General features: G+C 41.9%; 1 protein-coding gene and 1 pseudogene across 2 annotated transcripts in view; one reads left to right on the top strand and one right to left on the bottom strand.

Annotated features, from left to right (window-relative positions):
• Positions 1-15,039, top strand: part of CCDC191 (coiled-coil domain containing 191) — a 70,381-nt gene that overhangs the window by 52,591 nt on the left and 2,751 nt on the right. For both annotated transcript variants that reach the window (XM_070508865.1, XM_044771564.2), the window contains 3 exons: positions 6,611-6,754; positions 11,138-11,290; positions 11,798-11,943. In XM_070508865.1, the coding sequence (XP_070364966.1) occupies positions 6,611-6,754; positions 11,138-11,290; positions 11,798-11,943 (443 nt within the window). The remainder of the gene's footprint in view (positions 1-6,610; positions 6,755-11,137; positions 11,291-11,797; positions 11,944-15,039) is intronic.
• On the bottom strand, positions 301-5,886 carry LOC106829472 (ATP synthase F(0) complex subunit B1, mitochondrial pseudogene; annotated as a pseudogene).

Below are 15,039 nucleotides of genomic sequence, written 5' to 3'. Positions count from 1 at the left end.
ACTCTTTAGTATAGTTTCTATATCTCTGCTAAAATTATCTATCTGATCTTGAATGATGAGTACCTTTTCCATTATAGCCTTTAGTATAATAAGTTATTTAAAATTCCCTGATAGTTCCAACATCTCTGTCATATGATTGCTTTATCTTTTCAGACTATGTTTATTACTTGTCTTTTGGTATGTCTTATACTTTTTTGTTGAAAGCCGGACATGTTGTCTAGAGAAATAGAAACTGAGATAAATGGACGTTTAAGGTGGAGATTTATGTTAATCTAGCCAGGAGTTGGGCTATGTTTGAAGTTTGTTGTTGCTATGGTTACAGTTGCTGAGGTTTGTTGCTGCTATGGGCACCATTGCCTTCAATTTCCTCTAGCAATTCTTTGTCTCCTCTTTTGGGTTCAGGTCTTCCCTTTTTGCTGTTCCTCAGAGAGAGTCTGTCTCTTGCAGCACTCCCAGCTGTACTCTTCTGTTATTACTGGAGGTTTGTTAGCATGCTGGTGGGGTGTAGACAACGGAGATCATTCTCTAACATTCTGATTAAATCTCAGTCTTTGGAGTGCACTATATTGGGACTCGGAAGAATTTCTGCTCCTACTCTAGGGGTAGAGCTTTTCCCTGCTCCTCTGTTCCCTTCTTTCCATGTTTACTGTCTCAGTCTGTGACCTTAATGCCCTGCCCTCTCTGGAGTTGCTCCTCCACTTAGGTGAAATAGAGGGCTGGTCTGGGCAGAGTCCCCTTCCCCCGCTGCAGTGGCATTCCACTAGTGCCCTCGGGTGGCGCTGCTTGCAGATGAAGCCTTTTGTTTCCTAAGGGAGGATGGTCTAGGGGGATTTGACAGTGGCTGCTCCTCCTCTCCGCCAGCCAGAATCACGGTGGGAACTTTATCTGGGTTCTCTCTGATCCTCTCTGGGAGAGCCTGGTGGAGTTCCTAGGGCAAAAGCCTGCAAAAAGGTGTGGGAACCTCCCTAGGACTGTGTCCCTCGGGAGCTTCACCCTTCTCATGCTATCCCACACTTGGCCTCCAGCAATTGGCCAAAATTTCTAGTTTAATCATCTTCCTGGCTCACGTGGTATGTGATGGCTTCTGCTGCAGGTAACAAATGCTTGTCCATGTCTCCCAGAAGGTTCCTGTCTCTCCAGATTCGGGAATGACTTCAGTTCTCTGATTGGTTCATAAAAAGTCATTAATTTGCCATCTGTCCAGCTTTTTTCTTGCTGGAAGCAAACTGCTTATGCAGAACCAGAAGGATGAGAAATACATTACTGGCCAATAGGTTGTTTTGTTTCTTTCACTATACCAAGCCTAAATCTTTCCTTTTTAGGAAAAGTAAAATGTAACTTCAATCCACAACAATAGACAAAAAGATTCTGTCACATAGACTAGTTTCCATTTAGTAAATCAGCTATTTGTAGTTGTCTCAGTTGAGATAGACGCCTTTACAGACTGACTGTTTGAGCTTGCTTTGTGAGCAGCTTTAGATCTAAAATGCACTTGGCAGTTGTCTCCTCCTGCTTCTGAGCAAAAATGCTCTGCACAATGTGCTTCTCCATCTAGTTTATCCTGTGGTCTTACTCCTTTTGATGCATCATATTCTGCACAGGCAAGTCTTTTTTTCTTCTTCTCCTCCTCAAAGCCCCCCAGGAGATAGTTGTATATTCTAATTGTGAGTGCCTCTGGTTGTGCTATGTGGGATGCCGCCTCAGCATAGCCTCATGAGCGGTGCCATGTCCATGCCCAGGATCTGAACTGGCGAAACCCCAGGCTGCAGAAGTGGAGCAGGCGAACTACACCACTCGGCCACAGGGCTGGCCCCCACACAGGCAATTCTTTACCTCCTTGTATCTTTATATAGCTCTTCCTACAAAGAAACCTCCAAGTAATGTTATTCCTCTGGACATCAAAAAGATAATGACACTTCCAAACTAATGTCTGCTCTGACTTCTCCAAATCAGCTGCCTCCTGGATATGTTTGATGGAAGACTGCTTCACCTCTTCTAGTGGGGAATTTTTTGCTCATTAAGTTTATCAGCAAATTGTGCAACAAAGGTACCATATTTTCTAATTACGTAGATGAGCAACCGTACTGTTAATGTGGTAAAGAAGATCTCTAGGGTAATCACCTATATTTCTTTGGATAGAAAATTCAAGATAAGTTCTGTGACAACAGTTTTAGCATAAAGGAACTGAAAGAATTCCTCAGGGATAAGCCCCTGAAAATTTGTCCTACATATTCAGGGAGAAGTGGTTCAGAGTTAAGACGTGGCTGCCCTTTGTGAAAGATTCTTGTTGCCTGCAATTCCCCAGGACTTAGAAGAGCTCCATTCTTCAGAGAGGGGGCCATGGTAGTGACGGAAGGAAGTACCACCTGGGACAGGATGGTCAGTGATGGTCCAAGTGGTGGCTTAGTGTCCCTGTGATCCTGAAGGGTAGCCTCTCAGGTATAGCACTAAGATGGCCACTCACAGGTCTCACACAATGACCTTTCGAAAATAAAAATCTGAGCTCCTCTTGACATCCCATTGCTCTGTTTTTATTAAAAGCTTACTTTCTAGTAATAATAAAGATAATTGTATCATTAATAATGATAATTGTATCAAGCAATAACTTTTATGGCTGTATAAATACGTTTCTGGTGCATAGACAGCTGATGAAGTTTGGTTGAAAGGATAAATTGATCAGAGAAGACCAGGCAAGATTTGAAGTCTTCCATGATTGCTTAACAAGCACATATGTTCATTTAACAAATATCTGTAGTGCATCTACCATGTACTAGGCATTGTTGTAAGTGTTAGAATAGAGCAGTGGAGAAGACAGACAACAGCCCTGCCCTCACAAAGCTTATATGCTAGTTGGGAAAACAGGCCATAAACAAGTTAACAACTACAGAGAAGGGAGTGAGAGGTGTAATGGGGACGCAAGATGGGAAAGGTCTCTCTGAGGAGGAAGTATTTGAGCTGCTGGATGCTGAGGAGGCCTCTGTAAGGGCCACTAGGGGCATGTTAAATGTGAGATGCCTATTAAACATCCAAATGAACATGTCTGTAGGCAGCTGAATATATAAACCTGACGTCAAGATTATAGTAAGGAATCTGGAGTCAAAAACGTTTCAATGTTTTTAATTGCTCTAGAAGTGAATAAAATCAACTTGGGAGATTGTCTGGATAGAGAAGAAATATGAGGGTCCAGGAACAAGTCCTCAGATATATGAATGATTACTCAGAGCATGAGGAGCTAGTGAAATAGGAAGAGAACCAGGAGAATGTTTTGTTGAGAAGTTAAGAGAAAAAACTGTTTCTGGAAGTGAGTAGGGTGGTTAACTGGGCTCACTGCTGCTGAGGTCAGTTAAAAGGAGGGCAGACAGGTGACTCTGATTTGGCAACATGGAGATCATTCGTGATCAAGAGAGTTTGCAGTGGGTGCTGGGAAGGGGCCCCATTCCAGTGAGTTGACGAGGGAATAAGCGGTGAGGAAATAGAGACCGGGAGTGTAATAGGGGTCACATGGGATCCGAAAAGGATTTTTTTTCCGTTGGTGATTGGTTTTTTTTGGTTTTATTTTGTTTTTTAAAGATGGGAGATCCCAGCATATATTTGCATATTGATGAGAATTATCCAGTAGTGAGGGAGAAATTCATGATCTAAGAGAGCAGAGGCTATAAATTACAGAAGTGCGTAAGTGGGACTACATTCCAGCACAGTGAAAGGGTGGCTTATAATGGACGGAAGGCAGAGAGTTTGGGCATGGGGTCGACTGCCCTGTTCTCTTCCTAACTCTTGCTGTGATTCCTGGTCTTTCTCTCAAAGCAGTAGTTGTGGCTATAGATACACGTTCAGATGAGTCTTCATTTTTGCACGTCATTTGTTGAATAATTTAAATGAGAAAGATATCCTGATTTATCCCTTTTTAGCCTGAGTGGCCTGTGCTCTGTGACACCTTAGCTGCCTAGATCCCCACTATAAGTGCCAACCCAAAGCAGACAGCAGCATTTCATGTAATCCTCCCAGCAAATCTTGGATGCAGGTGTTATTATAGACATTTTATATACCAGGAAATGGAAAATATGGTAATATTAATGAAACACAACCAACTCTATTGCAGAATCCTTCATCACAGGAGGAGATACACATTTAAATTAAGTTGCTGTGTTAAAATACAAAATTTTGGCTCAGGCAGATCTCTATTAAATGTTTTTCTTTCTATTTTTCCATGGAAAAGTAGAATTTAAAAAAGGCTCTTTTCCCCCACAATCCATCCAAATATAGTTTTCCTTTGGAGCCTACACCACCAGCTGTAGAGTTGTGATTCTGGGAAGATCGTTGCCCCGTAACTTAGGTGTGTGAGCAGGGTTGGCTGTGCTGCGGGCTTCTCCAGAGGCTCACGTCTGTGTCAGATTCCTGTCTGCAAGGTGCAATTGCTGCCTCGATGTGACAGGGACGTTTCGGTGGATGTGACAGTGGCCAGTTTCTTTTTTCCTTCCCACGTAACCCTCGGCTTGTTACTCATAAGAAAATTCTCGTAAATAATTTTTCTTTCTGGCCATTCACTTCAGCATGTCAGTGTCAGGAATAAAGAGTGTAATTTTGATTTAACACTTCAGAGAATATGGACATTTCATTTTGAGGAGTTTGTACAGAAACAGGTAGCCTGGGTTGGAAGATCAGAGCAGAGCTCCCTTCCATGTTAGAATGTTCTGGCGCTCGCTTTCTTATTTTTTTCTCACAGAAGGCTCCGGTGATTAAGTAGCTTGTGAGAATCAGCCGATTCACCATAACCCTTTTCCTGAAGTGAAATTGTGGGAAATAAAGAAAAAGGAGCTTAAATTAAATGTGTTTGTGTTTATGCTACATGGATGACAACTGCTGTGACGGCAGGCTGAAGTCTTGGCTTTTGCTCTGCTGACTTTCCTAACAGGTGTCACTTGCTACCACTCATCATTTTTAGTTAGTTTTTTCCTCTCACTTTTATTATAGCCGATTTTCACTAAAAAGAGAAAAAGAAATAGGAGAAATCCCGACATGTGTGTAGTAAAGCATTAAATTTCTGTCGTCTTTCTCGGGCAGCCCTCAGGGCTGCAGTTCTTTGAGCGGCTTGGGGCTGGATCTTCTCCATGTGGCACAGGGAGCATTAATGTTTCTCCCCCGCGAAGAGGGAGGACCATTTAATGATGATCAAGTGCTTCTAACTTTTGTCTGGACATATTGTTCATTACTTTAAAAAACAGCTCGGTGTAAGAATATTCTTCTAGACTTTTAATGGACTATGGAGTACCTTTAAATAGGGTTAGTTATATATAGATCTCTATCCATAATCTAAATGAAGGGGCAGTATTACTAGGTTTTCCATAATAATGAGGGAAGGATACTGATTGCTCTCCTAACTGGATGTTTTACTTTTTAGTAACTTGATGAGATGTAAAATCATTGCCGTGAACAATACTGAATAAATCTAGGAATGTGCATAGCCGTGATTGCGGTAGGACTCATGACCAACTTTCCCTGACCCTCTTGGCAGAATTGTCTGCTTTTTTTTAATGCTCCAGAGTTCTGTATAGTGGTTAGATGTTCAAACTAAATTAATTAGCCAATTGTTGAAATGAAATTCATAGTTTTTTGGTCATGGCATTTTTACTTTACTTTTTTTTCAGCCTTATTGAAGTATAATTGACAAAATTGTAAGATACTTAAAATGTACAACATGATAATTTGATATACGTATGCATTATAAAAGGATTCCCACCATCGAGTTAATTAACACATCCATCACCTCACATATGTGAGAGCATACTTAAGTTCTCCTCTCTTAGGAAATTTCAATTTCAATTATGCAATATAGTTTTATCAACTATAGTCACCATGTTATACATTAGGTCCTCAGACCTTACGCATCTTATAACTGAAAGTTTGTACCCTTTTTCCAGGCTCTCCCTATTTCCCCAACCCCTCAGCCACTGGCAACCACCATTCTATTCTGTTTCCGTGATTTCAAACTTTTTTCTTTTTAAGATTCCACATATAAGTGATACCACCAGTATTTGTTTTTGTCTCTGCTTATTTTACTTAGCATAATGTCCTCAGGGTTCATCTATGTTGTGAAAAATGACAGGATTTCCTTCTTTTTTAAGGCTGAATAATATTCCATTGTATATTTAAACCACATTTTCTTTATCCATCATCCATCAGTGGACACTTGGGTTGTTTCCATACCTTGGCAATTGTGAACAATGCTGCAATAAACGTGGGAGTACAGGTATCTCTTTGAGAGAGTAATTTTGTTTCCTATGGATATATACTCAGAAATGAAATAGCTGCATCATCCAGTAGTTCCATTTTTAATTTCTTGAGGAACCTCTGTACTGTTTCCAAAGCAGCTGTACCAGTTTACATTCCCACCAGCAGTGCACAAGGGTTCCCTTTTCTCGACATCCTCGCCAGCATTTGTTATCTCTTATCTTTTTGATAATACACATCCTAACAGGTGTGAGGTGATAGCTCATTGTGCTTCCTGTGTAGCTGTATATTCAGGGCATCCATGGGAGGAGGGACGTTCAAGAGCCTCCTGTGTCACCATCTTGGTCCCTCTTCAGCATTTTTACTTCTTTATTTTTTCCAGAAGGAACTAGAGAAGCAGAAGAGAATTAAGAGGAACCAGCAGCTGGAAGCAATAGCCAAAAAACATTATGAAAGAGTCTTACTAAGGAAAAAAGGTCTGGAGCCTTGGAAAAGGTTGAGAATGCAAAGCAAACAAAACATCCAGGTATAGTGTCACACTGTTACCCCCCACAATTAGAAAATGGACTTTTCAAATTGGATAAATACCCAACTGGGCTTTGAGGGTTGTTTGGTGACATAAAAGCCAGGAAGATAAGTGAATTGAGTGTTTGCATTTATTTGTTTTGGATAAGAGTTTAGATGAGGTCTTCTAAGGTAGAGAAAGACTTCTGTAATTGAATAGGTTGGAAAAAGCTAGAGTAAATTTTTGGTTCTGGACCTCCAAGGCAAGATGAATAGAGGCCTCTCTGAATTTTAGCAGTGTTTAATAAAGAGCAAAATAATTACCATAAGGTGTATTAGACAGGTTTCTGCTGCAATAAAGCTGCGTAACAAACAGCCTCCAAACGTCAGCGGCTTACAACTCAAGCATTCATTTCTCACGCACATGTCTGTGAGCCAGTTGTGGACTGGGTTCAGGTCTCTCCACAGCCTCTCTTTCTGGCTCCAGAAGTTATTCAGGGCATGCTTTTCACCTGGCAAATGTCTGAGGTACAAAGGCCAAACCCAGTTACGTAAATCCATATGAAACCTCTGCTTGTATCATGTCCACTAACGTTCCATTGGCTAAAGCAAGTCATTGGGCCAAACCCAAGGTCGTTGAGGGGAGAAGGAGGCTCCACAGGGAGGCATATGAAATCACATGCAAAGAGTATGGGTGTATAATCCTATTACTGGGAAGATAATCCACTCTACCACATAGAGATATATGAAATCAAAGACCATGGAAATTCACATTTATCCAGTGCGTAGAACAGGGCATTCAGCTAAATGATCAAGAAGCTCAAAATAGGTAAGATGTTATCTTAGAATTCTATTTAATAATAAATTCAGTAATGTGTACCAGTTATGACCACTCTTATTTACACATTTGGCCAGGTTAATACTGAAAAGTGAGACTAATATTTTTGGTTATGAAAACCAGGATTAAAGATGAACAGTAGTGCTTCATACCGTAAGAGTCCTGCTATTGAGTAATGCTACAGGTTATTCCTCTGTGAATGTGACTTAGGCTGCTTTTTTCCTCCCTAGCCAGTCTGTTCACCCTTCATTATCTTTGTTCTCTTCCTATTTTCACAGTTTCTTTTTTAAAGATTGGCACCTGAGCTAACAACTGTTGCTAATCTTTTTTTTTTTTTTAGCTTTTTCTCCCCAATCCCCCCAAAACATAGTTGTATATTTTAGTTGTGGGTCCTTCTAGTTGTGGGATGTGGGACACCGCCTCAACATGGCCTAACGAGCGGTGCCATGTCCGGGCCCAGGATGCGAACTCTGGGCCGCCAAAGCGGAGTGCGCAGACTTAGCCACTCAGCCACAGGGCCAGCCCCTATTTTCAGTTTCTTTCCTTCTTTTTATCTTCCCTGAATGCCCTTCTCTCTGTTTTTTCTCTTTCTCTGATTTTTTTGTCCTCAGTCTCCTTACCAGTGGTTCTGAAACTATTGAGTATTCCAGACCAGCTGAAGGGGTTGATTTGTGGTGGTCAGGCCTGAGGGCAGGAAGATCCATCCTGTTTGGAGGCCTGGACCCTCTGTGGCCCAAGCCATTTGCTTTGGCTTTTTCCTAGTAATGAGATGGGAGGGCTGCCTCCTTAGTCCCCTGCGTAAATGAATCTGGAAATGAAATTTGAAATTTGCTTCTTATAGTATATTACCACTAAGACTGGTCATATCAGATATTTTGCTGTCCAAATGAGTGCTCCTAGTTTTATCTGGCTATTGTGCATTTTTTGTTTGTTTTTAATTATTAATACACAAAGGAAAGGCAGACAGGGAGTGGAAAGACTCACTCTTATATTCTTTATCAGCTCTTCTTTTTTAGTCCTTGTTTTTAACTGAGTAAAATCAAGAAAGGTATAAAATTTAGAAACAAAATAGAATCTATGGGTGAATGACCAAAGTAAATTTTTAAAAATGTATTCATAACAATGCAAAAGTAGAAACAAGAATTTGAGCCCCAAATGACAATTATAGGCTTTAGATATAGAAAATCCCAGATAAAATAAAAACTGGAAGACACAGATCTGAAACCAGCATTTTTAAACTTTGCTACTCATAAAACCATCTGGAGATCTTATAAAAATGCACATTCCTGGGCCCACCTCCAGGTATTCTCAGTAGGTCTGGGTTGGGCTGGGGTGGGGGGAATGGATTGCAGGGAATCTGCATTTTTTAAAAGTAGCCCAGGGGATTCTGGCACAACTAGTCAGAGCACCACATTTTGAGAATCACCTCTCTAGTTCATAACAAGTGTATTAGTTTCCTATTGCTGTTATAATACCATATAATATAAAATTACCACAAACTTAGTGGCTTAAAACAACTTAAATTTATTGTCTTAAAATTCTGGAGGTCAGAAGTCCAAGAACAGACTTGCTGGGCTAGGGTCAGAGTGTCAGCAGGGCAAGTTCCTGCTGGTGGTTCCAAGGGGAGACTCTGTTTCCTTGCCTTTTTCAGCTTCTAGTGGCTGCCTGCATTCTGTCGCTCACAGCCCCTTCCTCGAATCACTGCCCATCTCTTGCTTTCATCATCACATATCATACTGATGCTGATCCTCCTGCATCCCTCTGAGAAGGACCCTCGTGATTACATTTAGTGCTCTCCCATATGATCCAGACAATCTCCCCCCATTTTAGGATTCTTCACTTAGTCACATTTACAGAAACCCTTTTACCATGTAAGGTAACATATTTACAGGTTCCGGGGATTAAGACGTGACCATCCCGGAGGGGCAACCATTCAGCCAGCACAACAAGATAATAGAATTTTTAGGGGCCAGCCTTGGTGACCTAGGGGTTAAGTTCAGTGCGCTCCACTTCGGCCGCCTGGGTTCGGTTCCCAGGCGTGCGTGGACCTACACTGCTCTGTTAGCAGGCTGCTGTGCTGGCAACCCACATACTGAAAAACAGAGGAAGATTTGCAGGGATGTTGGCTTAGGGCAAATCTTTCTCAGTAAAAAGAAGATAATAGAATTTTAGAACATTAGCACTCCTCTCCATCTCTTTCAATTTGTAGATAAGGGAACTGAGCCCTAGAGAGGAGAAGTGACTTACTTAAGGTCACACAGCACATTGGTTACAAAGCTGGAATGGAGCTCAACACTCCCTTCCTCCAAGAATCCTGCCCAGTTCTGGCATGCCCTTTGAGCTGTGTAGGAATCAGAGGTGCATGTAGATGCCAACCACCAGTTGAAAGTAAAAAATAAAAAGTAAAAGGAAGAATTCTGGAGAAGATAGTGTCTTCACCCATCAGAGTTGGCTTCCAGGAAGGGATTAAAAAAATTAAGAAAGAAGAAGAGTCCAGTTAAACAATTCCTGGCTTGTTTATAACTTTTTTTTCAGAAGAGTTACTTAGCATTTTCCCTTAAATTCATTCCCTTAAACTCACATGTGCTGTATGCCCTTTATTCCAACAACCATTTTTAGAACCTCTACGGGACCTTCTGAGAATCTTTCTTTTTCTTCCTGGTTCTGTTTTCCTGGAGGATGGAGAGCAGGAGGGCAGGAGGCCAGGAGGCTGCGTGCTTCTGGCTCCCTTTGCCTTTCGGCTCCCAGGCTGGGGTGGGGTGAGTCAGGACAGGCAGCAGTCTAGGTGCCACAGAGATGTCTTGTGATGGTCATTTTGGCCAATAAATATGACTGCCAAGAGATTCTCTTGGATCATTCATATTCACAGTGCTGGGTGGCTAGACAAGGCTTAGAAAAATGTGTAATTGTCTGGAGAAGACTAAGAGAGAAGAGTTTTTCCTTCCTACCTCTTAAAAGAATATAATAGTTATTTTTTTTAATCTGTAAACTCTGAGTTGTGTGTTTATTTTGATAGAGTGATGCTCTGAGCCTTTTAAATTGGTAAGACATTAAATTATTCATTGTGCTGTTTTCAAATGGTTTTGTGGTTTATTGATAATTTCTAAATTTCGGTGCTGGTGACAGCTCATTCTACAAAGCTAATTGAACGTATTGGCATTTCCTCAATTAGAAAGTGTTTAAGGACATGATAGAGCTTTGTTATGGAATTGCTGTCCAAGCTCTACGAGAACAAACCGAGAGTGTTGCCAGCCACCCACTTCAAAACTTGGTGCAAGTGAAGTAATGGCTTTGGAGGCTGTTTATTCCATTTCCCTAATAACCAGCCAGTCACTGTGGTCTTCAGGGAGTCAGCATTGAAAGGCTGTGCGTGTGAATCTAAAACCCCCATATAACAGGGTCAATAGTCAAAGCTTTTAGGACATGGGCTGAGTGTCCTTAAGATCATTCTCTCTAGTAACTGCCTGCATGTGGTTTACAGCATTGTTTGCCAAAGTGATGTGCGTTTCCTTAAATGATTTAAGATATAAGGAGTAACTTCCTTTTCTCATTTGAAAAACTGTGCAGATGGCTGAAGAACATCACTCTTTGGCCCTGCAGAGGAAATGCCTGCTCACCTGGCTCCAGTGTAGTCGGGAAAGCCTGGCTAGGAAGACGGCCCAGGCGGATCAATTTTATTCCCAGACATTGCTCAGGAGAGTCATCCGGAGCTGGCTACAGGTGAGGCCACAGGGAAGGGAGCCTTAAATACACGTCTCTGCTCAATCCTCCGTAAGAAAATTAGATGCACTCTAGAATGTCCATAGCCATTATGTTTTTCCAAGAACAATATAGAATAGTCAATCCAATTCATTGCTTCAAAATGAATGTGAAAATGTCAAATCAATTTTTTGTTAGTATAAAATCTTAAGCACGTTTCTTTTCACACAGAAAGTGTTCATCTCTATAAACTGTAATGTATCATCACATCAGCTTTTGTTTGTTTGTTTTGAGGAAAATTCGCCCTGAGCTAACATCTGCCACCAATCCTCTGGACTTACAGAGGGTTGTTCTTCCTCTGTAGTGTAAAAAAGCGGCCACGTTACCTTTTTCTCTTTATGCCTCCAGGTACCTTGCTTCCTCTGTTTTGTGTTTGAGTCGATTCTCTCTCTTTTGTATGGTTTATCTGCTCTAATTCTTTGTCTGTCATATTATTTGTCTCACTTATTTTCCTGTCCTCACCCCCAGTACGTGACTGATCTGGAGGAAGAAGTACGAAAACTGTGTGTACGTTTTCTTCAGAAGAAGATTTTCGGGGCCTGGTGTCAGCTGGTCAGGGAGGCCGGGCTGGAAGCAGAGAGCAAGCACCAAGTGGCGGTGCAGCACAGTGACAGGTGAGGTTTTGATCTCTAAGGAGACGCGCTCACCAACTGCACAACTGCTCTGCAGTGTATTCTGTGCCTGGAATGTGTCTGGGAAGAGACGCAGTGGAGGCTGGAAGAGCCGGCACTCGGGGACACCAGGCAGGGCTGAGGGTCTCAGCTCGCCCACTGACCGAGGGGTGAAGGCGAGCTGGTAAACCCCCTGGAATCCAGCGTGGCCATCCGTCAAATGAGGAGGAGGAGGAGGCTCCCTCTCTGCCTCACAGGGACTGGCAAGGGAATAAAGCGATGCGAAATAGATGACTCACACCTAAGCAAAGTACTGTATTCTTTGTCATATAGGTTTATCTTTTAAGTTCAGCTTTTTTAACATTTATTGTGAAATACAACACAAATTTAGACAAGTCCTTAAATCATACAAATACAGCTTAATGAATTACTCTACAGTGGACACCTATGTCACCACCACTGAGGTCAAGAAGTGGGACATGGCTGGCCCCCAGAAGTCCCCATGGGCTCCTTCCCAATCACAAGCCCTGCCCTCGCCCCCAGGGTCAGGGCTCGCCTGGCTTCTATGATGAACATTCTAGCGTTTCTTTTTACTTTCACCTCCTAAGCCTGTGGCCTTCAAGGCTATGGTTTAGTTTTGCCTGGTTTGGAACTTTATGTAGTGGAATCATACTGTATGCCGTATTAATATTTGCAATACAGTGATGTCTTATTTAATCCAGCGTCCTTGGGGAATAAGGTATTCCATAGAAGTTTTTTTTACTGTTTTCTAATTTTAAGCATTTTGGATAGAAATGTTCTAAGTTCATCATGCACTTCCCTTTGAGAGTAAACGCATGATCTGTCCTTTTTGGTGATGGGGTGTCATCCCTTATGAGCACAATGTAGTGAGCATAGACCTCCACGTTCTGAGCTTGAAGACTGTTGTGCAGGTGGAGAAGTGTCCCTTTTCTCACCACACGCAGATTCATTTGTGGTTGCTTTCACTTGTGTGTATCTGCATGTGTGTGTCTTTGTTTTTTATAAAAAGTGTTCCTATTTTGTTGCCAGTAGGGTGCCCACCTCCAGCAAAATCTGCTCATCCTTATTTAATTTACAGGTAATGAAATCTGTGGGCCAGGAAAACATAAGCAAGTTGATTGTAATTTTGTATAAAATAAAATAAGTAGGCCATGAGTGAGGGTCTTGAGAGGAGTTGCCTTTGAATAAATGCTTGTGCTTTGAAGTTAGGACTCAGTATCTGTGTGACCTGGACACAGAACTTAACCTTTCGAAGCTTCCCCCTCCCTCTTTTGTAAAATGAGGATAACAGAACCTGTCTTAGGGGCTTGTCAGGAAGACTAACAAGGTAAAATAGTACCTCACTTAATGCACTGCCTGGCCCAAAACAATAGCTATTTTTGGTTTACTAAATGTATTATTAAACATCTGTTTTGTCTGCCTTGGTTTTTGTTTCTCAGCTGCCACACACAGCCTGAGAGATTGATGGGCCAGCTGCCTGATGTGGCAGAGGGCAGTCAGAAAGGGCTTTCACACCACCATCTCCTCTGAGTGTAGCGTAAGCCAGAGGGGAGGGGGCACAGGTCAGGATCTCCATTTTCAGGCAAGGAAACTGAAGCTGCAAGCGGGTGGGTGAATTGCTCAAGGTAGACAAATAACCTTTGGTGGAGCCTGGACTCCCAATCAGATTTTCTGACTCCAAACCATTCTCTTCTTGCTTCATCAGTCATCTTCTCCATTTTTCTAATTCAGTCTCATTTGTAAACTACAAAATACAACGCAGTTACGAGCCACGTAACATTTCAGGCAACAACGCACCGCATATATACGATGGTGGTCCCATAAGATTTGTACCATATAGCCTAGGTGTGTAGTAGTCTGTACCATCTAGGTTTGTGTAAGTAGACTCTATGATATTTGCACAACAATGAAACTGCCTAACGACACATTTCTCAGAACGTATCCCGGTCGTTAAGTGAAGCATTACTATAGTAAGACAGTGGTCCTATTCAGGGTTTGAAGTTAAAAAATCAGTACAGGAATCCATGCATTCAACAAGAAATACATTCTCAGCTAATGTCTACTGGATGTAAAAGCATCACCGTGACTTCATCCCTTCCCACTCTGCTCCTTGTTCACAGGTTCCAGCCCCACCACCTCCCCCAGTGCTCCTGAAACAAAGCTCACGTCTGCTTCAGAGCTTTCCCATGACGTAGGTCTTCTCATCATTGAGGTCTCTGCTCAGATGCACCTCCCTGACCACCCCACCTCCATCCCTGTCCATCCATTCCCCTGCCCAGTGTTCTCCTAGCACTGAGGACTCTGAAATTACCTAATTTATTGTTTACATGTTCGTCGTCTGTACCTCCCAACAGAGTGGAAGCGCCACATCTTGCTCATCAGTACCGTGTTCTCAGTGCGTGACAGTGCCTCGTATATGGGTGCACAGTAGATATTTTGGTCAAGAATGCATGGAGGGATTCTATTGCAGGAGTGACACTATTATTTGAAGTCATGGGTCTTTTAAAAGGAACTATAACATTTAAAACTTGACATTCAAATTTCTTATTCAATGTTATATGAATGAAAGAACATCGTGTAGAAAAGCTGTGGATGAAAGAGAAGGAAGGAAAGACATCTATTAGGTCTTGCACCTGATCTTTAAATTGCAATCACACTGAGAAGGATGATTCCTAATAACAACATGAGGTTTAATTTTATATATCTGTATCACTTGTAGATACAATTTATAATTTTATAAATCTGATATTTTATACATGGTGAGACTAAGAGATGTCAACCAGACCTGAGTCTCTCATTATCAGTAGTTATTTTGTTATTCTGCAGATAGAGCTCAGCTGTGCTCTTGTCCAGTTCTCAGCTGACCCAGTACTACTTGCATGAGAGTCTGCCTCAGTCCAGTAGTTCTTCACCATTGTGGAGTCACAGACTTCTCTGAGGCAGTAATGAAAGTCACCGAGTTGCACCCCAGAAAATGCACATATGCATATCACACACAACTTTATGCAAAATGTCAAGGAGTTTGTGGACCTCAGGCAAAGAAGGCTCACCTTGGTGACTTAAATTACACGTAGGACA

This window comes from Equus asinus, chromosome 5 (assembly GCF_041296235.1).
Source record: "Equus asinus isolate D_3611 breed Donkey chromosome 5, EquAss-T2T_v2, whole genome shotgun sequence".
Lineage (NCBI taxonomy): Eukaryota > Metazoa > Chordata > Mammalia > Perissodactyla > Equidae > Equus > Equus asinus.
Note: the sequence above shows the minus strand (reverse complement) of the source record. Positions and strands in the feature narration are given on the sequence as shown.